The 22177-nt window shown below is 41.7% G+C and overlaps 1 protein-coding gene across 4 annotated transcripts in view; it reads right to left on the bottom strand.

Annotated features, from left to right (window-relative positions):
* The window catches only part of invs (inversin), a 45327-nt gene that overhangs the window by 7202 nt on the left and 15948 nt on the right, over nt 1-22177 (bottom strand). The window contains exons 3-16 of one of the 4 annotated variants that reach the window (XM_017453244.3): nt 20944-21049; nt 20521-20687; nt 18105-18278; nt 13940-14104; nt 13504-13684; nt 11409-11518; nt 11149-11320; nt 9758-9913; nt 9230-9459; nt 8156-8262; nt 6496-6705; nt 2926-3158; nt 2608-2838; nt 1925-2306 (exon numbers count right to left, since the gene is read on the bottom strand). In XM_017453244.3, coding sequence (XP_017308733.1) covers nt 1925-2306; nt 2608-2838; nt 2926-3158; nt 6496-6705; nt 8156-8262; nt 9230-9459; nt 9758-9913; nt 11149-11320; nt 11409-11518; nt 13504-13684; nt 13940-14104; nt 18105-18278; nt 20521-20687; nt 20944-21049 — 2624 coding nt within the window. Of the gene's footprint in view, nt 1-1924; nt 2307-2607; nt 2839-2925; nt 3159-6495; nt 6706-8155; nt 8263-9229; nt 9460-9757; nt 9914-11148; nt 11321-11408; nt 11519-13503; nt 13685-13939; nt 14108-18104; nt 18279-20520; nt 20688-20943; nt 21050-22177 lie in introns of all 4 variants that reach the window. The other 3 variants (XM_017453243.3, XM_017453246.3, XM_017453245.3) reach the window with 3 other exon arrangements.

Raw genomic sequence — 22177 nt, 5'->3', positions numbered from 1 at the left:
GGGGCAATGTAAGAAAGACATCTTCCACTGGTGACTGATCCTCGGAACGAACAACGAGCCTGCCTCAGCTGATCAGTAAGATACAGCAGAGTGAAACCGTTTAAAGTAGGGGTGTCCAACCTTATCCGGAAAAGGCCGGTGTGGGTGCAGGATTTCATTCCAACCAAGCAGGAGCCACACCTAATCAGCTTATCTTGGCTTTCAATAGACTCGGGTGTGGCTTCTGCTCGATTGGAATGAAAACCTGCACCCACACCGACTCTTTCCAGATAAGACTGGACACCCCAGGTTTAGAGCTTTAAATGACACGAGCAGGACTCTGTATTCAGTCAAGTTAATAGTTTCAAACACTACCCAGAGTTTGCATGACAGACTTCCGCTTTTTTATAATCAGTCCATACTGGATTGCGTCCGGTATTTTGTGATTGTTGTGGTCCAAACTGCTTGATTTTGCTGCGGCTTTCTTAAAAATTTGCGATGTTTTTTGTGCTTCTTTTTTTGTTTTGTTTTTTTTGTGTGGAGAAAACTACATGAATTGGCGAAATTGCAAGTGCACGAGATTGTTTCGTTTTGTCTTTCGTGGTGATGTTTGACAGTAATTGGGACCTTTTAGTTCGATTCATGTTCGGTGCACATGAATCGAAGAGGGCTTTGGCCGAATGCACGGTGAAATCTGTCGTTTAGAAAAACTACAAGCTCCTCGGAATATTGCGTTCATTTCTTGTGTAAAAAAAAAAAAAAAACAAACCCAAACAACACAAAATCCTAGAGGGACTGGATAATGAGTGTGGGATGCCCAGGGGTAATATTAAATGTATTTTTTTTTATTATTATTATTCATGGAATTGGTGATATGGTAAAATATGGAGACATTGGAAAGTAAAGACTGAGACACGAGACATTTTTAATTAATGCAGCAGCATTATGCACTTTCAATACATCTTGGGTTTTCTTCCCCGAGCAATCAAGATCAGATCTACAAACACCATTTTAATACCAGGCACTGTTAGTTTTACATTCATGTCTATACCACGTTCAATCGCAATATGGGCCTTAACTGGAAACGAGCGCGTTGTCGTCTGCGTTGATTCCGATTCTGTGGCGCAATAAGTCCCCCAGACAATGCTACTGTCTGCAAATTAAATCTAATGTTGATGTGGCAACTTTGTGTCTGAGCTGTTCAAATCAAAAGCAGCTCTAGTACTCAATTAGGAAACACTGAGTTTACAGCTTTACAAATTCATACATTAACAGTTAAAGCATGCAGAGTTCCACATGTATCAAGTATAACGCATATGTACAGCACCCCGAGGTCATGCACCTGATCGATAGTGAACGTCTTATCGGTTGATAGGTTAAGTGACAGGCAGGCTGCAGTCTTTTTGGCCCGTGAACAATGAAAATGTCTGAATGAAATTTCAGCTGTTTATGGTGCAATAGTCAAAACGACTTAATAGCATGGTACACAGTTTACCGCAACATCCCTAGTGTTCATCAAAGAAACCCAGCTTTTTTTCTTTTCTTTTTTTCTTTTTTTAAGAGTGCATGTGTGTTTTTGTGTTATTAAGGGTCTCTGTAACCCATTATTTTGATAAAGCCATTAGCAAAGTACAGCTTAGCTCAGCAGCATGAACTTTTAGCCGCTCTTAACCAAACTATACTCCACACACACACTCTCTCTCACACACTCACACACGCCAAGCCAAAAACTCCCCCAGTGAAGTGTTAGTGTGCAGGTGGGCAGGGTGCCAGACCACAGTTAGAGCGGCCACATGTGGGTGACACATGGGCTCTAACATTATACCCAGCGTCTCCATGCAGTGTTATTTTTCTGCGTTAGATCTTCCAACTGTCACTGTTTAACTTTCATTAAAGTTTATAGAGAGATTGTATAGAAGCAAATATGGAAATAAAATGTTAGTACCTCCTCCACGCTGTCTGTAGCACTCTCGCTGCTTGATTCCTTCTGTGGAGACTCTTTCTTCTGTGCTCCTTCTCTTTTTCCATTCGTTTTCCTTTTTCGACCTCTTTGCACCAACCTCTCTCTCTTTCTCTGCTTGAAAATCTTTCTGCTTCTTTTTCAGTCCTCGAGCACTTCTCCTCCTCTTTCTCAGCCCTACGCACCTTCTCTCTCTTGGACCTGGACGGCTTCTCCTTTTCTCCCTCGGCCCGTGGCTCCCTCGTTCTGCTCTTCTCTTGTCCTGCTTGGATTGGAACTGAGATTAAGCTGCTGGATTGACTGACAGCTGCAGGAGGGGACGCCACAGCTGGATGGCTTGTCTTGGACTCTGGTTTAGAGCTGGTTTCTGTATTGGATAACGTCAGAAAATAAATCAGACAACAAGAACAATCACAACGTCTTTTGGGGAATTCTAAACCATAGCTTTAGCGTGATCAGTAGTGATTGATGTAACACTTCAAACACATCTTGGTACACATGAATAAGGCACCTCACACACACTCACTCAATAGGGAATTGACCAGCTGTAGATTGTTACATATAATAAATGATTTCAAAAATGAAATAACAATCAAACTTGATATGTTTATGTTGCTATAGCCTAAAAAAACCTAACATGTGACATGGTATTATGAAAGAAGCCCAACCCGGAGCGCGACCTGAAGTCCTGGGTCTCGAATGAACAGGGTGTGTGTGTCTGGCACTGCCCGGCCTGCTCGAACCTGCTGGAGAATGGCGCTCTGGCCTGGATAAACACTCCTCAGGCGCACTGCTCACGCACAAATCTGTCTTTGTTTCCGATCTGTTGAGGCTCTGAGGAGTCATGGGCAGGTTTAAAGCAGACAGCTGAGAGGTGTCTGGAGTTTCAGCCATGCGCTCTAAAAGAAAGCAATGTTTAAATTTTAATACGGTTACATATACAGAAGCTGAATATATTTGGAGAATAACATGTCCCATTAACTTACCTGGCTCTTTTGGCTTTATCTCAGTCCTGTCGTGTGATTGGCTACGATGCACCTTTGATGATTTTCGATGTTTGTGACTTTTCGGCTTGGTGTCTTTAATCTCGCCGATGAGTTCAGTAGCGGCCGACGGCAGCCTCTCGCTACCAACTTGGACCAATGAGATCTGATGATGCTGTGGTCCAGCCAATGAGAGCTGCTGTTCGGCCTCACGCCTGCGCTCCTCTTCCCTCTTCCTATGAATACATGGGAACATCAGTTCGACCTACATATTAATTCATACTAACAGAACCATTTAATGAAAAGAACAAACCTTTCAGTCTTAATAATGAGATAGAGTCCGCTCCAAAAGTATTGGAATGGCAAATTCTTTCGTTTTTGCTACGCACTGGATATATTTTGGTTTGAGATCAAAAGATGAATATGGGATGATAGATCAGAAATTCAGCTTTCATTTCCTGACACTACCTCCACCAAGCTTGACTAATGAGTGTGTATGTTTTAGATCATGAGCAGATCCTTACTTTCTCCACACTTTGGTAGAGGTTAATCTTGCTTCCAGAACTTGTGTGGCTCATCTCTGCATTTCTTTGCGAATTTGAATCTGGCTTTCTGATTCTTACTGCTGATAAGCGGTTTGCATCTTGTGGAATGGCCTCTATAATTCTGCACTTCTTTGAATGATTGTGATGCCTTCACCCCTGCCCTGTGGATTGTTGTTGGTGATGTCACTGAGTGTCGTTTTTAGGTCTTTCTTCACAGCTCTCACAGTGTTTCTGTCATCAAAAGCTGTTGCTGCTCCGCCGACCCATTCGGTGTCTGGTTGTTAGTACCCCAGTGGTTTCTTTCTTTTTCAGGAAATTCCAAATTGCTCTATTGGCTATGCTCAATGCTTGTGCAATGGCTCTAATGGATTTTCCTTCTTATCTCAGTTACAAAATGGCTTGCTTTTCTCCCATAGACAGCTCTCTGGTCGTCATGTTGGTTTATCCTTTTTAACAACAAACGCAGTGCTCAGATACGAAACCCAGGGCTCAAACCAAGAGTAGACATTCAGAGCTATGAATTCTTTAAACAGTCAATCTAACAGGGCACACCTGGGCAGTAATAAACACCTATCAGTCACGTGTACCTCAGATTAATATCTGATCACTTGAAAAAAAGGATGGCTTCAAACAAAAGGTGCCATGTTCTAAGTCTTTTAGCACATCTAGGGGGAAATATCAGGAAATGAAAGCTGAAAATCTGATCTATCGCCTCATAATCATCTTTCGATCTCAAAACCCAAATGTCGTCAATGTACAGCGAGAATAAATAGAATTGGCCTTGCTGTTCCAATACTTTCAGAGACTACTGTAGTATACTGATACCACAGTATCTCAAAAAGAATGAGTTTCTTATATTTATGGCTTACTATATAACAGCGCTGTTGAATTCTCAATTCTGATTGGTCAGAAGGTGTTGACTAATTTTCTATAACAGCAACTCATAATAGTTTCAGCTGTAAATCAAATTATATTAATCCCCTTGCATACATTAATACATTACCGTTTCTATAGTAACAAAATCATTCATAGGGACTTGTGTGGTGGATGGTCCATATAATCTAATGCTAATAATAAACAAATGCTAAAAAACATGTTAATAAAGAAAGACGTAAGCGGTGAACGTTGATTATGGGGACACTTTCTGTAAGGAGACGTTTAACAGCTATGGAAGTTTTCCGCCAAGGGAAAGTCCTTAAGATAGAAGACATGGCAGCTTTTTCGGTAACATGAATAGCTGTGGGTTTTGCCTGATTAACCGCAAAACGGGGGGAAAAAAAGACCGGCTGGTGACAGAACGACTGTTTACAGATGCTATAACATAAGAGATAACATGAGCTAAGCTTAAAATGTAACTGCAAAATGGTTAAAAATGATGATGTATTGTTCATTAATAAAGAAAAAAAAAATTGTAAAAAGAGGAATTAAACACTTCAGGATATCCTATAACGGCATGTCTCGCGTATCAGTCGCCCAGATCTCAACCGAAAAGGTCAGATTGAATTTTTTTTGTGGTTTACATTTCGAAGAAAAAAAAAATGGTTTAATATGAGGGAAATTTTTGTATATATTTTTTTTATTTAAGGCAATTTTACCTGCACTTGTACCTTAAAACCTAAAAGACATTATTGATTTGAAAACATATTTATTTTGACAGCATACAGTAAGTCAAAAGAGATAAAAGGAAAGAGAAGGCAGAAAAGGAGAAAGAAAAAATGCTTTTGATTATGGATAGAGCAAATTCCTTGAAAGAGACTCTCGAGACAGTGTGCTTGGGTGTGTGTGTGTGTATGTTTAGACCGAATATTTGTAAGTGTGCGCATGTGTGTGTATTCATTCATCCTGTAGGCTGACAGATTCGAAATGTCATGTAAAGCACCTGAACACTGCCCAATTAATACAAGAGCAAATCTCCCTTTCTCTCTTTCTCTCTCTCTCCTAGCAGTAAGAAGCTGATGGTGTTGTTTAATCACACTGCAAATCAGACAGCCAGATAAATGAGCCCTAGCAAATATCCACATGTTAATCTGCCTGACGCAGTATTCATGTACAAAACCATCCATTATGTTAATCGGTCTACAATCCTGTCAGACAGTAATCCGATTATTCGTTGCGCTCCCTCCCAAATTGAAATGTAGCTGAAACAATTGTCACATCCTCTTAACCTTTATATTCTATTTGCGTCGAAAACGACTCGTTTGAAATTTTTGACCGAAGCTCAACAATACCAAGATGAATTTTTCAATATCACACTGCACGGGATCGGCGTAACAATCTTTTTTTAATCGTATTACACGTAAAATTATGTTGAGATCGTTTCGGCTTTGTAGCAAGGTGAGTGAAGTTAGAAAAAAATGCCCACTCTTTCTGTCAGTTTTAGTCCATCTCCCATGACCGCCATCTCTAAATTCTTATCATTTATTTATTTCATTTTTGTCGTGTATTTATTGTCCTGCGTTCGTCTCACACGGACATTTGCACTGGATGTAGTCTTGTGTACTCTTATGTGCTGCACCATGGTCCTGAAGAAACGACATTTTGTTCCAATGTATACAAGCCATGTAGAGGAATGACGGTAAAAGCCCACTCGACTTATTTACAGGATTTACAAATATCTCGAGGTGTCAATTATTAGCAATATTGTTTATTAGTTTAATTACAACTCTAGCACCATAAAATCAAGTGATGGCTTGGTTCATGAGGGCCAAAGCTGGGCCAGATATGTGGGTGTGTGTGTGTGTGTGTGTGTGTGTGTGTGTGGGTCATTTATCTATATCTTGATGGGGACCACCAAAAGTCCCCCCAAAAATAGAAATACCCAACAGTTTTGACCTTGTGGAGACATTTATCTGGTTCTCAGGAGGAAAACTGCTTCTTTTATATTAAAGAAAACAAGGAACTTTACTGATCTTAAGGTTAGAGTTAGATTTAGGTGTAGGGATTGCATTCATTGGACGGTCCCCACAAAAATAGTAAGACAAATGTGTGTGCGTGTGTGTGTGTGTGTTTGTGTGTGTGTGTGTCTCACTTGGCTGCGTCTTTACGGAGCTGCTCGTGCCTCATTAAGAGGTTCTTGCGCTCCTTGAAAGCTCGCCGCACTTTGTAGCCTTTGTACAAAGCCTGAATGGACGAAGCAGCGATGTCCTGGATGGCAGCGATGGACAGAGCGCCGTGCTCCAAAAGGAACTGCGTCACCTCCTGATGCTCTCCCAGCAAGGCGTAATCCAGAGGAGTGTACCTGCACACACACACACACACAGTTACATTACACAGATTGTAAGAACAAATGTCCATGTATACAAACTGTACATGTGTGTTTTTGTGATTACGTTCAGGGTGTGTTACAGTATAACCGGATCCAATGTAAGAGCTTACTATCAAACAAAGCATTTGTCTTCACTCACTGTTCACTTTGATTTGAACACCTGTACACCTTTTCATTCATGTAGTTATCCAGTCATTCAATCATGTGGCGGAAGCGCAATGCATAAAAGATGCACATGCAGGTCAAGAGCTTCGGTTAATGTTCACATCCAACATCAGAATGGGGGAAGTAGTCTGATCTCTGTGACTTTAACCGTGGCATGGTTGTTGGTTTGAGGGCTGGTTTGAGTATCTCACAAACTGCTGATCTTACACACAACAGTCTCTAGAGTTTACCCAGAATGGTGCGGAAGACAAAAAACATCACGTGTGCGGAGGGTCTGCGGGCCGAAACGCCTTGTCGATCAGAGAGATCAGAGGAGAATGGCTAGAATGGTCTGAGCTGACAGGAAGTCTATAGTAACTCAAATAAGCACTCTTTACAACCGTTAAACCTTGAAGTGGCAGCTACAGAAGACCACATCTATTTGCTAACTAAAACATCCCGTGTAGTATTCCAGCATTTTTCAACTTCTACATGTACTACCGAAGTACACTGCATTGCTAACTCATGAATTCGACTATTCACTAATATAGATTACATAATATATTAACCACAGCACTGCTCAATTCTTGAACATTTATCAAATATTGATTCATTTTCTACTTCAGCACAGCTCTGAGAGTAGTGCCAGCTGTAATTCAAACTGGTTATATTAATGCACTCAAATACGCCATCATTTCTATAGTAACAGTTCTTCCACAGGGATTTGTATGGATGTCGTACATGTTATCATTGACGGTGAAGCTTTCTGTAAGGAGATTGTTTATGAGGTTTCTCTGTAACGTGACGAGCTCTTTCTTTTTGTCTTATTAACTTGAAAAGAGAAAGAAAATTAGAGACTGGTGAGGGAATACCTGCTAATAGTAGCTATAATCTAAGTAATAACCGGAACTAACTTGTTTTGCTGATGTTTCATAACTATAAGACAGGTGTTTTTTTTTTGTTTGCTTTTTTAAACGTGTCACTCGTCAATTCGTCTAAATCGTTATCGATGGTAAATTGACGTGACACGAGAGGAATAATCACTTCGGGGCATGTTGTCATTAGAAAAGAATACATTTCTGAGATTATTCACACCACCTCTTTTGGGTTTTCTTACTTAACAGTCAGCGACAGAATTATTGGTACCCTTCAAGATTCACAGCATCATGAAGTACCAAGGTGTCGGTGATTTTGCTGTTAGATGTATTGTATGTTCACAGTAATATGCATAATATGACTAAAGTATGCGTGCATGTGTGAGCACTGTGCTGTGGATTACCTCTCCTCTGTATGCTCCATGTGGTTAGGAAAAGCTCCACATCCCAAAAGAAGTTTCACGGCATCCAAATAACCATTATTACATGACCAGTGGAGCGCCGTCCTCCCCTTTACACACACACACACACGCGGTTTATTAATAATCTACACAATCTTCCGTGTCAAAATGTCTGTTACAAAAACTGTTTAGTCTAACACAAAGGTTTACACGGTTGATGTTTAATAATTAAGAATCTTTTATTTAAAACTGTGAGAAATCATACCATGGTCTCACCGTGGTATTAAACGGTGTGTCTTAATTATTAACACCGCATACTGACTGTACGTTAGGCATCAGAGTCCACACAAAGTTCAGTAAATAAGAACAACGTTTTCCACGACTTTATAAATAGTGGGTCGTGTCTTTTTATACCACAGTGCTGTTGAATTCTCGAATCTGTTTGGCCAGAAGGTTGCAAGGTAAATAACAGGTTATACTATCACACTTGTTTTAATACCTTATCGTTTCTTATGCTAACAACGTATACAGAGACTTCTCTGGCAGGCACGGCACATAATCTAAGCCGAAAAATAAACGGATCCAGAAACAAACCTGCTGTTAATCACGTTGGAAAGCGTATAATAATTCCTGTAAGGAGACGTTTAGTTCAAATCTATGGAAGGAGTCTCCGCTGTCTCAGCATTTTGCAAGTTTTCCGCCATGGAAATATGTTCAGGGCAGAGGAGTTTGTGTTTTGGCTTTAATTGAATTAATGTCAACAAATTTGGGTTGGGGGGGGGGGGGGGGGGGGGGTTAAGAGAGGCTTGTGTTGGAACAACTGTTCATAGCTGTCATGACCTAAATGATAAGAACTAAATCGTCTTGTAGACAATCCAGAACGTTAAATGTAACAATAAACGCTTAAAAGCAATGACGTGTATGATTAATAAATCAATAATTGTAATCATTGCCAAATTGCTGGAGTATTGGAGGAATAAAACACATCGGGAGATGTGAAGCAACAGCGGAGCATCATACCACCCAGTTGTTGATTATTTTCATTCCACAGTGTTTTATTTCTAGCTTGTTCCCTACCTCTTTATCCTGGATGTTGGGGTCAGCATCATGTTGGATAAGTAGGGCCATGCAGTTTATATAACCCGCATACGCAGCACACTGCAGCGGCGTCCTGCCTGCATGATCCTGCAGGTTCGGTCCGAGCCTGTTCTCCATCAGCACCTCGCACACCTCTGCATTTCCGCCCAGCGCTGCCCAGTGCAGCGCCGAATGGCCGTCCGTGTCTACCAAGTCCACACGTGCCCCACCTCAAGCGCACATGCACACACATTATTCTTTTTAGATCGACAAATACATTTGTTTTCTTGTTCCCAGCATCCTCCCACGACAGATACGCATTTCATGCGTCATATTTTAAAATCCAGTCCTATACTAGCTAGTTTTGTTCTTCATTGCATAAAATGAAAGAGCAAAAATACGTGGACGGAGGACAGAGCACTGTTGCATAACTGACAAGAGAGTAAAATTTTGTAAGATCTCCTTATTAGGATACATTGTGATACCAATGTATTTCAGTACATCCCTACAAACAATGCAGACAAGCACCTTTGATAAGGGTGAGAATGACATCGCGGTGACCCATCTCACAGGCGCGGAACAAAGGAGTGTGTTTCATCACATCTAGGGGATCCACCATGGCTCCTTTTTCCAGCAACAACCGCACAGTGGATACATGGCCTGAGAGTGCAGCTGCATGCAGAGCTAAAATCCCCCCCAATACACACACACGTAAATACGAAGCAAAACAACTGCCAACTCAGTTCATATCTCGTAACTTATCAAACCAACTTATAAAGCGTTTATCAGATGATTAACGTGTACTGTTTATTCTGCCTATCTTAAAATGTTTAAGAGCTGTTAAAAAAGTTTGACTTATGATACTAATCTCAACAAAGATTAAACTGGTGCATCAAGACTGCCAAAAGGAGTCTACGTGCTACAGTGTAATCAAACAAAATCAAAATTGGTCTTGGATAGACTGAAAGAAAGTCTTTTTTTTTTTAAATATATATATATAAAAAAAAAAATTTATCATTGTAAGTGTGTGTTTTTATTTTCCTGATTACTTTATTTGTATACTGTAGATTATAATTTCATTTATTTTGTTATTTATATATCCCAAATTTCTCCATCTGGGGATTAATGAAGCATTATTATCTATCTTATCTTATTTCATTTCTGTTTTTGATATGTATTAATTAATAATTTTTTATCTGTCTTATGTACAGCACTTTGAGATTTTAGAACTATAAAAAAAAAAAGTACGTAGATATACTGTACCACACTATATACATTTCTTTAGTAGTATATGTGCATTTTTAAATAAAAATGATTTTTATTGTATTCATTTTAAGTCCTTATCGATCTGTCTGTCTGTCTGTCTGCAGTCCTCCCTGAAACTACTGGAACGGCAAGACAAATTCATTTGTTTGTGCTGTACACCAAAGACATTTGGGTTTGAGATGGCTTGCAAAAAAATTTCTCTGATCTTCATGTTGGTTTATCCTTTTTAACAACAAATGCAGTCTTCACGGGTGAAACTGAAGGGACCAAGAGTTCAGAGCTATTAATTGTTAATCAATCTAAAAGGGCACAGCTGGGCAACAAGAAACACCAGTCAGTCACATGTTCCAATATTTTTCCTCGCCTACAGATTGGGTGGTCTGATACAAAATGTGCTGTTCTATATCATTTAACACATTTACATATAAATACCAGGAAATAAAAGCTGAAATTGTAAACTCTCTTCTCACACTTTTAATCTCAAACCCAAATGTCTTCAGTCTACAGCGAAAAGAAACAAATTGGTTTCTGAGAGGACTGTATCGATCTATTTATTCATTCATTTACTTACTTAAGTTCATTTCGTTAGTTAATTTATTTGTTTCTCTTTGAAGTTTACATGCCAATGTTCAATTTGCTTGACTCAGACTCACCTGTGCCTCCGTACTTGTCAGCCATGTTGATGTCCAGATCTCGCTTAAGCTCCAGCATTACGTTGATGACATCATTGCTGCCTTTCCCAGCGGCCCACATGAAGGCAGTCCTGCCCTCCAGATCGGGCTCGTCACGTACCGAGGGGTGCCTCAGAAACACCGCCACCGTGTCCTGATGCAACGATATAAAAGGTGTCAAACTACAAACTTGTCTTAAACATGCACACACACACACACAGAGATAGAGATGTGTGTCTTACCGCATTGTTGCTCTGAGCTCCGTAGTGCAGCGGCGTGGCTCCCTGACTGTCTGACGGAATCATACCTGACTTGTTTCTCTCCAGCAGCAGATGAACGATCCGTGCATGGCCTGAGAACAAAACCGATACAGGACAGTCCAACTTCACACTCCCGTTCAGCACAGTGGTAGTACAAATTCACCATATGATAACCAAATCACGTAGAAGAACCGTTAAATATACTGTATAACGTCTGACACAAAACAAAACAGAATGAGAATAAATAACATGGCAAATGAATATTTGTTCATTCGATATAAATTAAAAGAAGTTTAAAAACATTTTTTTTTTGTGACAGAAATGTCTGGACTGCTACAGCATACTATTAACAGTATGCTCATTTCAGAATAGTCATAATTATATATCGTCAGACCCCCACTGACGCAGGTGTATGTAATTAGTGTTAAATGTTTGCATACACGCTTAGGAGAGAGAGGAAAAAAAAAGGTTCCTTAAATGGCTATGGGTTGAAGCATCTTGAAAGCTTTCCTGAAAGGGAAATAGTAGTATACTAGTAGTATTCTAGACAGAACTGTTAATGGTTCCCCAAAAGGGCCAACCAAGGAACCCTTTTTCTTTGGTTTGTCTTAGAAGATAAACTCTATACACTATATTGAATAGTAGTATATACTATTTAGAGACACTTTTATATACCTAGTGCACAATGCACTGTTTGTGTAGTGTCTAAGGGCGCTTACACAATGATTAGTTGAAGCAAGACTTTATGTTCAGTTTATATTTGATTTGCTTTGGTTTCACATTACAAAGGAGAAAACTATGGCTGAGGTGCTTATTGGGCTAAAAACATACTTCTCGTTATTGTAATCGTTTCATTCACTGCTTCCAAAGACAGCGAGGGAAAAAAAGTACACATCGAAACAACAAAAAATCACCTGCACATGGAGAACATGGAGCCAGAGCTATATAAATGATTCAAGAATTATAGAAATAACTCGTTGAATACATTTTGTGCATCGCATCCAGTGTTTATGTTTTATCACCAGCCCAAATATCCAGAACACAGTGAAATTCCTACAACACAAAATACACAGTACAGTATATTTTGCTTCACTTCCTGCACTCGGCTAGATTTAGGGGTCAAATCTCTTTCTCACCACCTCATTCAGAGGCTCTAGAAACGGTTGTTTTGGTTCATATGAGTGCAATCACTTTGTCCTCACTTGCACAAATGAACCAATTTGTGCACCAGGGAAAACGCACCACGGTTCGATCCAAACCGACTAAATGCTGCATATGTGAAAGTGCACTACAGTTACAATAGAGTTCATTTATATAGCACTTTTCTAGACACTCAAGGCACTTTACATAGTATTTGGGGTGGGGGGGGTCTCCTCAAACACCACCAGTGTGTAGCATCCACCAGGATGATGCGATGACAGCCATAGTGTGCCAGAACCACACCACACACCAGCTATTGGTGGAGAAGAGAGAGTGACGTAGCCAATTCAGGGACAGGGATTATTAGATAGAGAAGGGCTAATGGGAGAATTTCGCCAGGACACCGGGGTTATACCCCTACTATTTTTTACGATAAGTGTCCTGGGATTTTTATGACCTCAGAGAGTCAGGATCTCTGTTTAAGGTCTCATCCGAAAGACGGTGCTGTATTTACAGTAGTGTCCCCGCCATTATACTGGCGCATTAGGACCCACACGGACCACAAGGTGAGCGCCCCCTGCTGGCCTCACTAATACCACTTCCAGCAGCAACTTTAGTTTTCCCCACTAGGTCTCCCATTCGGATACTAGTCAGGCTCAACCCTGCTTAACTTGGAAGTTAAGTTAAGTTGGAACCCAGTCGAGAACTGCATTGCGATATGGCTCCGGCAAACGATACAGCCTTGCATGTACAGAAACTGCTCGAAGTCAGTTGGAATCTAGCCACAGCGATGAAACTGATGACAAAAAAAAAACATTTCCCACAGTGTCTATGTGAGAGAATGATAACAAAACCATGCAGTCTATGAAACATAAGGAATGGCGAGTTAGTGAGTAAGGTGCCTCATTTGGACGCCGGAATTCAAGAAGCAGCGTACCGAGCAATGCGGCCCAGTGAAGCGGTGTTCGAAACAGGTTGTCGTAGGCTGTGACACTGCAGCCTTCGTATGAAGTCAAAACTTCAACCACCGCTTCGTTCCCATCAGCCACTGCAAAATGAAGTGGCGTCCGGCCTTCATAATCCTGCCAGTTCAAAAGAGACTCGGTGGGAGCAGCGTCCTACAACACACACAAACACAAACACAAACACAGAGTGAGCTGAGAAGGAGGTATTCGGGCATTTATCCTGACCCAGCGTGGGTGGAAAAAAAAAAAGCAGGGAATGTTAATAACTTTAGTAACTTTAGTAATTAGGGAGTCATATCATGGAATTCACTTCCTTATAAATAATGTGACCTCAAGTTCAGGGCTAGATTGTACATGCATTAAGACTCTTTGTGTGCCTATACATGTGTGTGTGGGGGGGGTTCTCACCAGAATGCAGCGAACAGTGTGTGTGGCGTTAGGGTGCTTGTTGTGAGCTGCCCAGTGCAGGGGAATCTTGCCCTCGCTGTCAGGTATTCCAATGTTCGAGTCGTGTTTGATCAGCAGCTTCACGTGTTCAGGGTGGTTGTAGAATGCACTCCAGTGCAGCGCTGTCTGCTGTGTACACACACACACACACACACACACACACACACACACACACAGATTCAGCTTCAAAGGTTCCCATTGTGTTGTCTCAGAAAAGTGCTTTAAGCAAACTGAGGTTTCCAGTAATTCAGCACCACAGTAAATTCTACTCTAATTACATCAGCAAATTTATAGAGCATCTCTTTCCTATTAGAATTTACACCACAGCGCTGTTGGATTCTCCATTCCGACTGGCCAGAAGGTGTTGATTACTTTTCTATGATAGCAACTCTGGCAGTAGTGCCGACTCTAATTAAAATCACAAGTTTATATTGTATATAACAGTATATATTCTAGTATATATAATGAGATGCGCTCGTTATAACGCATTATTGTTTATACAGTAACGACGTTCACAGGGATTGTGAGGAGGGAGACACGACATTATCTAAACCTAACGATACATGCAGTAAAAACAAAAAACAAAAACGTGCTTGTTAGTCAAATTAGTCCGTTAAGCTAGTTAATATTTATAGAAGGATTCTCCAGGGTCGGCGCTTTGTTTCAGACGTGGGGGAGTGTTCAGGACAGACAAGTTTGAGCTTTCTAGTTTCTCTGTCTCATGTCACGGCAAACCGGCAACTCAATTTCCCAGAATGCACCACGGACTACAAACAAGGCCGACGACAACCCCCAATGGAACACGCAGACACGCCGCCTTCTCCTGAGGACTAATCACACACACCTGTTCCCAATTACAAAACACTACATAAGAGACTGTTCAGTCACAAGGTCTCGGCGAAGTAATACGCTCAGTAGCCTTGCGGCTCTGTCTACACCAGGATGTCCAATCCTATCTGGAAAGGGCCGGTGTGGGTGCGGGTTTTCGTTCTAGCCGAGCAGAAGCCACATGAATCTCTTGAAAGCCAAGATCAACTGATTAAACAGGTTGCATCTGCCTTATCCTGTGGACTTTATTGTTAAAACATTATTGTTTTATTAAACTCTGCCATACCTGCACTTGCTTCCGTCTGCGCCTCCGTTACGTGACACTCGGTAGCATGGAATCTATGTGTGTTCATAGCTGCTATGACATAAGGGATAACAGGAACTAACTAATTTAGTTACACAACATTAAACATAACTAGAACAATAAATAGATTAAAAATTATGACTTTTAATGGGGGCCACGGTGGCTTAGTGATTAACATGTTTTCCTCGCCCCAGTGGGATTTGGAGTTCGAATCCCGCCTCCACCCTGCATGTGTGGAGTTTGCACATTCTCCCCGTGCTTTGGAGGTTTCCTCCGGGTACTCCAGTTTCCTCCCCAGTCCAAAAACATGCGTTGTAAGCTGACTGGCGTCTCTAAATTGTCTGTAGAGTGACTGTGCCCTGCAATGGGCTGGCACCCTGTCCTGGGTGAACCCAACTTTGAGTCCCCTGAGATAGCCTCCAGGCTCCCTGTGAAAATGACTGGATGGATGGACATGTTCTTTATCAGCTATGGGGTGATAATGGTAACTCCACTTCAGACGGCGCAGAATCAGTGATTACGTTCCTACAACAGCATGTGCTGTCATTTTTTTTTTTTTATTCCTTTACATATTACACGACCAAAAAGCAGGAAAAGACTTGTATTCCACAATGCTCACTTATGAAAAATGTAAAGACTCTCCAACAAGCAGCTTGCACGAGCTGCCAATGTTGGCCAGAATGATTTAATAATAAACCCTGACAACCTCGTACTACTTTCTGCAATCGGCTGGGACGGCAGCTTCATCACGAGAACTGCGCTTTATCGAATTATAACAAAAACCAACAGATCCAGATGGACTAGAGCTGATGAACGACAAAACTTCTCTATGCGGACAAAAGGGAACACTCATGAAACCGCAACACACACACACACACATACACACATCCATACGCATACTTTGAGTGACTCGTGATTTAAAAGCCTTAATAACAGCCTTTTGTCTGCGGAATGAGATGGTAAATGATGTTGGTAGGAGCGGCCTCTGCGTGTGCGCGTCGGAAAGTAAACTGGGGTGAATGTTTACAGTAATTGGAGCCAAAGTGAATAAAAAAACTGCATGTGGTCTGTTAAACTGGAGCGCTTGATGCCAGTGGTTCTCAGGAAAACGCTCAGCAAAGCTACCATTATGTCTGGGAAGGTACGGAGACGTCTATAACTGCTTCTATTTTGCTATTATGTACTATTATACTACTACCTACTATATACTATTGTGACCTCAGCCATTTCCACTGGTTCTTTTGCTTCTACGTTGTTACTAATCGCAATGATTAGTAATCCTACTTCTAGGAATTCTACATCTATTATTAATAATACTGTAATAGTAATACGAATTGTATAAAGACACATTGGATAAGTGTCAGATGTCCTGCAGAGCCAAAGTCCTTCCTTATTTACCTGACATACCCGATTCAAGTCATCGGATGTCTAGCAAATATGATTCATGGGCTGAATTCGGTATGCTGAAAGCAGGAATAAATAAACCTCTGATTCGGAGATGTGTGTTGGCCCTGAAAACCCTTCGCACTGTGAACTACTGACTACACAGAAATCTGAAAACTTTACTTCTTGAGTTGGAATGTTTCTCTCAACCGCAAGGAACGTTCTATGTGTAAATTGACAGTTTGCTGAGCCCTAGCTACGTTGCAGGAAGAACAACTGTATTTACCGCTACGTTTATTTATTAAACTGGCTCCTTAACCAACATCATCATGGCAGAGAGACACCAGATGGGCAGTAAAACCCCATTTTTGACCAAAAACCCGATTATTATTTTTTTTAATCTGCCAGATTTCAGCCACGGCAACATCCAATGGGTTTTCCAGACTGCTACACCAGACCTACTAAATATCTAATGTTGTCTTTGGATATTACAGCTTATTAGTTTGTACAGACTTTCCACAGTAACATTTCCATGCAACAATTGTTCAACTCTTTTACCCTCAGCAAAAGATCCAGATTCTATACATGTGCAAACTAGACACATTCCCAACCCTACTGGTAAAGCACTTTATAGGATATAATTGTGGAAGAATAATGATTTATAATCGGCGTCACCCAGAAGAGGAGTCTGTTTCGAGTCTGCTTCCACATGTCCCTTCAGGGAGTTTTTCTTCACGCTGGCTTGATCATCAAGGATCTAAATCAATCTAAATCCAAATCTACGTCCGGATTTCTGTAAAGCTGCGGATTTTATTAAAAGCACTTTACAAATATGCAACAAAGGATAAGAACATTTGCATAGCGGATCCTGCTTGGATATGCTTGTACCTTCTATGTTAGCGTGTTTGCCTTGCAGCTCCGGGGATGGGGGTTGGAATCCCGTCTCCGCACTGCGTATGCAGAGCTCGCATGTTCTCCCTGTGCTTCGCTGTACTCCGGTTTCCTCCCCCAGTTCAAAGGCATGCTTTGCAGGCTGACTGGCATTTCCAAATTGTTTGTAGTGTGTGAATGTGTGTGTTTGCGACTGCTGGCACCCCGTCCAGCCTTGTGCCTCGAGTTCCCTGGGATAGGCTCCAGGCTCCCCCGTGACCCCGTGATGGATAAGCGGTATAGAAAATGGATGAATGGATGGATGGATGGATGGATAACACTTGTCTGTCTTCACACACACACATTTTTAGACTTTATTTTTTGTATACACAGCCATCTCCACGAATGACTCAAGGAATTCATCATTGGAAACACACATAGTACAGCGTGACCTCCCACAAGGTTAAGATGGCAACCTTAAGCCTAGCAGGCGCCTGGCAAGCTCGCATTCAGGCAGTGGCTTTGAGAAAATATATTTTATTAGACTATTTCAATGGGCTTTCATATCCTCCAAAATCAGAGAGTACAGAGAGCTCCCGCTGTTTTACAACATACACACCCATTTAGGCAGACACACACACACACACACATACAAGCTGACCTCATTTTCACCTCAGTCGCCTACACAAAGCATTTCTCGAGAAGTGTAAAGATGCTGGCAGAATGCTGTGTTTGTATTACCTTGTTCCTGTCCTGAGTATCCACCTCTCCAGGTGCCATGTGCTTGAGCAGGAGAGAGAGAGGTTTGTGGCTGGAGTGACGTGTTGCTAAGTGCAACGGTGTCATTTCCTCAAGATCCTTCAACAGCCAATTAGCATGCCGCGACAGGAGCAACTTCATGAAACGAACATTGCCCTACAAAGAGACAGAGACACACAAACATATTCAACTTACATGAGCAACACACTCGTTATGAAATAAAGAAGGCTAATGCAAATAATACGATATGTGGCGTTCCTCAAGGGTCAGTTTTAGGTACCGTTCTTGTTTATGTTCTTCAAACATGAAAATGATGTTTATGATGTATTATGTTCCAAATTTTACAGTTTTTCTGTGTTTGATTTTTCTTTAAATTCTTCCGATTTCTTATTTCTTTTTGTACCACAGCACTCGATTATGGTCAGAGCAGATCTGACAGCAACAGTTTCTATAGTGGCAGCAAATTCACAGCGATTTGTATGATGAACACTCCAGATGATCGAACCCCGACTTCGCACCGTGAGCGCAGAGGTACCATGTTCTCCCCGTGCTTTGGGGGTTTCCTCCAGGTACTCCCGTTTCCTCCCCCAGTCCAAAGACATGCGATGTAGGTTGATTGGCATTGAAAAATTGTCCATAGTGTGTAAATGTGCACGCGATTGTGCCCTGTGATGGGTTGGCACCCTGTTCAGGATATCCCCCGCCTTGTGCCCTGGGTTCCCTGGGATAATGATAATGATAATGAGTGATAATGATAATGAGTCTTTATTGGTCACATATACATTAGAGCACAGTGAAATTCTTTTCTTCGCATACCCCAGCATGCCAGGAAGCCGGGGTCAGAGCGCAGGGTCAGCCGTGATACAGCGCATCCTGGAGCGGAGAGGGTTAAGGGCCTTGCTCAAGGGCCCAACAGTGGCAACTTGGCAGTGCTGGGGCTTGAATCAGTAACCCAGAGCCTTAACCGCCAAGCCACCACTGCCCCTTGGTTAGGCTCCATGCTCCCCCATGATCCTTTGTAGGATAAGCCGTATAAAAAGAGGATGCATAGATATGTTGATATAGTGATGCTTTCTGTATTTAACATTTAAGGACGATGTCTCCAGTGTCACAGCTTTGTAACAGTCAGATGTGAAGCTGATCCTTTAAGGGAGGACGGAGGGAGGGAGGAGAAGGGTTCCCAATGTGTCAACGGGAACTACCTTGTTTCACTGATGTTCCACAACATTAATTATCGTTGTAAACAGATAAAAAGTATGACACGTTCATTAATAAATAAAAACACTGCTACCAGTGGAAAAGTGCTGCGTTGGAGTTCCATAACATTAAATGGATAAAATAAAAAGTATGACACCTTCAATTAATACAGTGTATACAAAAACGCAATTGATGCCCCATCGGTGATTAGTTTCCTCTAACATCACACCCCGTTGTGTTGTATTCCTTACTCATTCCTTACTATGTCATTTTTCTCTGCTTGAGGTTTTGAAAATGTTCAGACTGCCAAAATTCCTAAAGACTGATAGGCGAAGGCGCGTCGTGACGAACCCGAATGTGCGTCTTGGCCCAAATCTGCGGAAAATCTGCGTTCATTTTTTTGAAAAATTGCCGAATATTGCAGAAACTCCTCCGAATACTGCAGAGTTTGCTTGAGTTTGCGTTCATTTCTGCGATCGCAAAATCCTAGAAGGATTGTCTTGCCTGAACCAGGCGAGTGTGTAAATGTTCCTCATGGTTGTGTATGTGTACGAGTGTGTGTGTGTGTGTGTGTGTGTGTGTGTGTTGTGTGTGTGTATCGTCTCTGACATGCTTACCACCATTTAAACGATTCAGTGGTGAACCTGGTATGCGTGTGTGTTATGTATGTGTGTGTCTGGCTTCTTGGTCTCTATCCTCAGCCCAATTAGTGTGTTAATCCCTAAGCTACAGCTCTTATTGATCTAGGTGTCAGAGCGGGCCCCATCAACTACTCTTCTTCCTCTGCTCCGTGTCTTCTCCCTCTGCGCTGCTCCCATTACAGACACCATGTTGGTTTTTTTTCCTCTTATATTATCTTATACACTGATTTTACACTGCACACATTTTATAGGATTTTATAAATGTATCATTTGGCTTGGAATGTTTAACGTGAGTTAACTGTGATGTCAAAACTGGACGTCCAAACCCACCGAAATGAGATCGGAGACAAAACTGGGAACATTTCATTCACTAGGGGGCAGTAGGGTTCCTACTTAGGGCCTCTGTAAAGTCTTTTAACATCCTGCAGTGTCAAGTTTCTGCTAAAGAAAAATCAAAGGTAGCACAGTGATGAAGTCAGAGAGAGTCAGAAAGTGAGGGTAAGAGCGAGTGTGTGTGTGTGCGTGTGTGTGTGTGTGTATATAGAGAGAGTGAGTGCCACCTTTTGTGCAGCGAGATGCAGTGCGGTCCTCTTGCTGCGATCATATTTGTTGACGGAAGCTCCGGCCTTCAGTAACGTCTCTGCACAATCCAAGCGGTCAGCCAGTACGCAGTACATCAGAGGAGTCCTGCCAAACTGATCCTCACTGTCTCTCAAACATGGCTCTGCTGCACACACACACACACACACACACACACACATTGATCTTACTATCCTTGTGAGGACCTTCCATTGGCACAATTATTAACCCCATTAACCAGACAAAGGAGAACATTTGGCTTTATTATTATTATTATTATTATCAAGTTTCTGTAAGGGAGTGTGTTTGTGAGTATCTGTGATGAGTTGCTGTAATAATAAATAGTGTGTGTGTGTGTGTGTGTGTGTGTGTGTGTGTGTGCATGTGTGTGTGTGCGTGTGTACCTGTGATCAGTCTCTGTAAGGAGCTCCTGTCTCCATTCACGGCTGCTGCATGCACCTGCGAGCTTAAGGGGGCGGGGCCAGAAGACTTCAAAAGCTGCTCTGTAGCCTGAAACACACATACACACGCATACACACACACACACACACGCACACACGCACACACGCACACACGCACACACGCACACACGCACACACACACAGCTGAGTCGGCTTAGTATTCCCAAACAGGAAGATCATGGTAATCCAGGAAGTAGCACGCAGGGGACGGACTCATTTTTTATTTATTCTTATTAATATTGCAAGAATGAGAATCTAAAAATCAATTAAACTGCCCTTACCTTCCTACAGTACACACACGCCTAATAACCCACTTAACTGGACGCATTACTGATGCTTTGATTTACTAACATCCCAAATGAACATGAATGAAGGTTGTCGCAGTTTAACATGGAGTGTGTGTGTAATCGGTGGGAGTGTTGTGGGTGATTTACAAGTAGTAGCTGTGTTAATGGAATCACTTGCAAAGAAGCTGATAACAGAAGAGCTTCTGTGCGACGTGGTCTCAATAGCCCCGGCGCGATCTCATTACGCGTCAAGGTATAACGGCCGTTAAAGAATTAAAGACGGTGGGCCGTGTCAATAGAGATTCTGCGTTCGAAATACGATTTGAATGCAAAACAACGGAGTATAGACATGAGTGTGTGTTTGGAAATCTTGTCCGATGCCATTGATAATTTCAAAAAAACAAGAAATTTGATGTGCGTTCTTTTACTTAGTAAATAGTTGTATAGTGTCTTCAGTGATGGGGGAGATGGCTTGTATTCTATCTACTCTATGCAGCCAATACAGGATTTCATGGAGTTTTTGTGATTGTTGCAGCCAAAAACGCTCGATTTTACTGCGGCTTTTTTCGGACGTCGCTTTCTATTTTTTATTTTCCAGAAAACTACTTGAATTGGCAAAATTGCAATTGCATAAATTGTCTTTCACAGTGATGTTTGTTGGTAAATGAGACCTTTTCGCCGTCCTCACGTTTGACGCACGTGAATCGAAGAAGGCTTTGCCTGGAGCGTGTTGTGATGACGTCACACGACAAAGTCTGGGTCCAAAACTGCAGAAATTCCTGATGCCGTCCGAAAATAAAATCCCCTGTCCCCGGAGTTTACATATTTTACAGCTTTACCTTCTGACACTGGAGACTCCTTCCCAAAAAAACAAAATAAACGTCTCCTCA

The sequence above is a fragment of the Ictalurus punctatus genome, chromosome 23, assembly GCF_001660625.3.
Source record: "Ictalurus punctatus breed USDA103 chromosome 23, Coco_2.0, whole genome shotgun sequence".
In the NCBI taxonomy this organism is placed as follows: domain Eukaryota; kingdom Metazoa; phylum Chordata; class Actinopteri; order Siluriformes; family Ictaluridae; genus Ictalurus; species Ictalurus punctatus.
The sequence above is the reverse complement of the archived record's forward strand: the minus strand, read 5'-3'. Positions and strand labels throughout refer to the sequence as shown.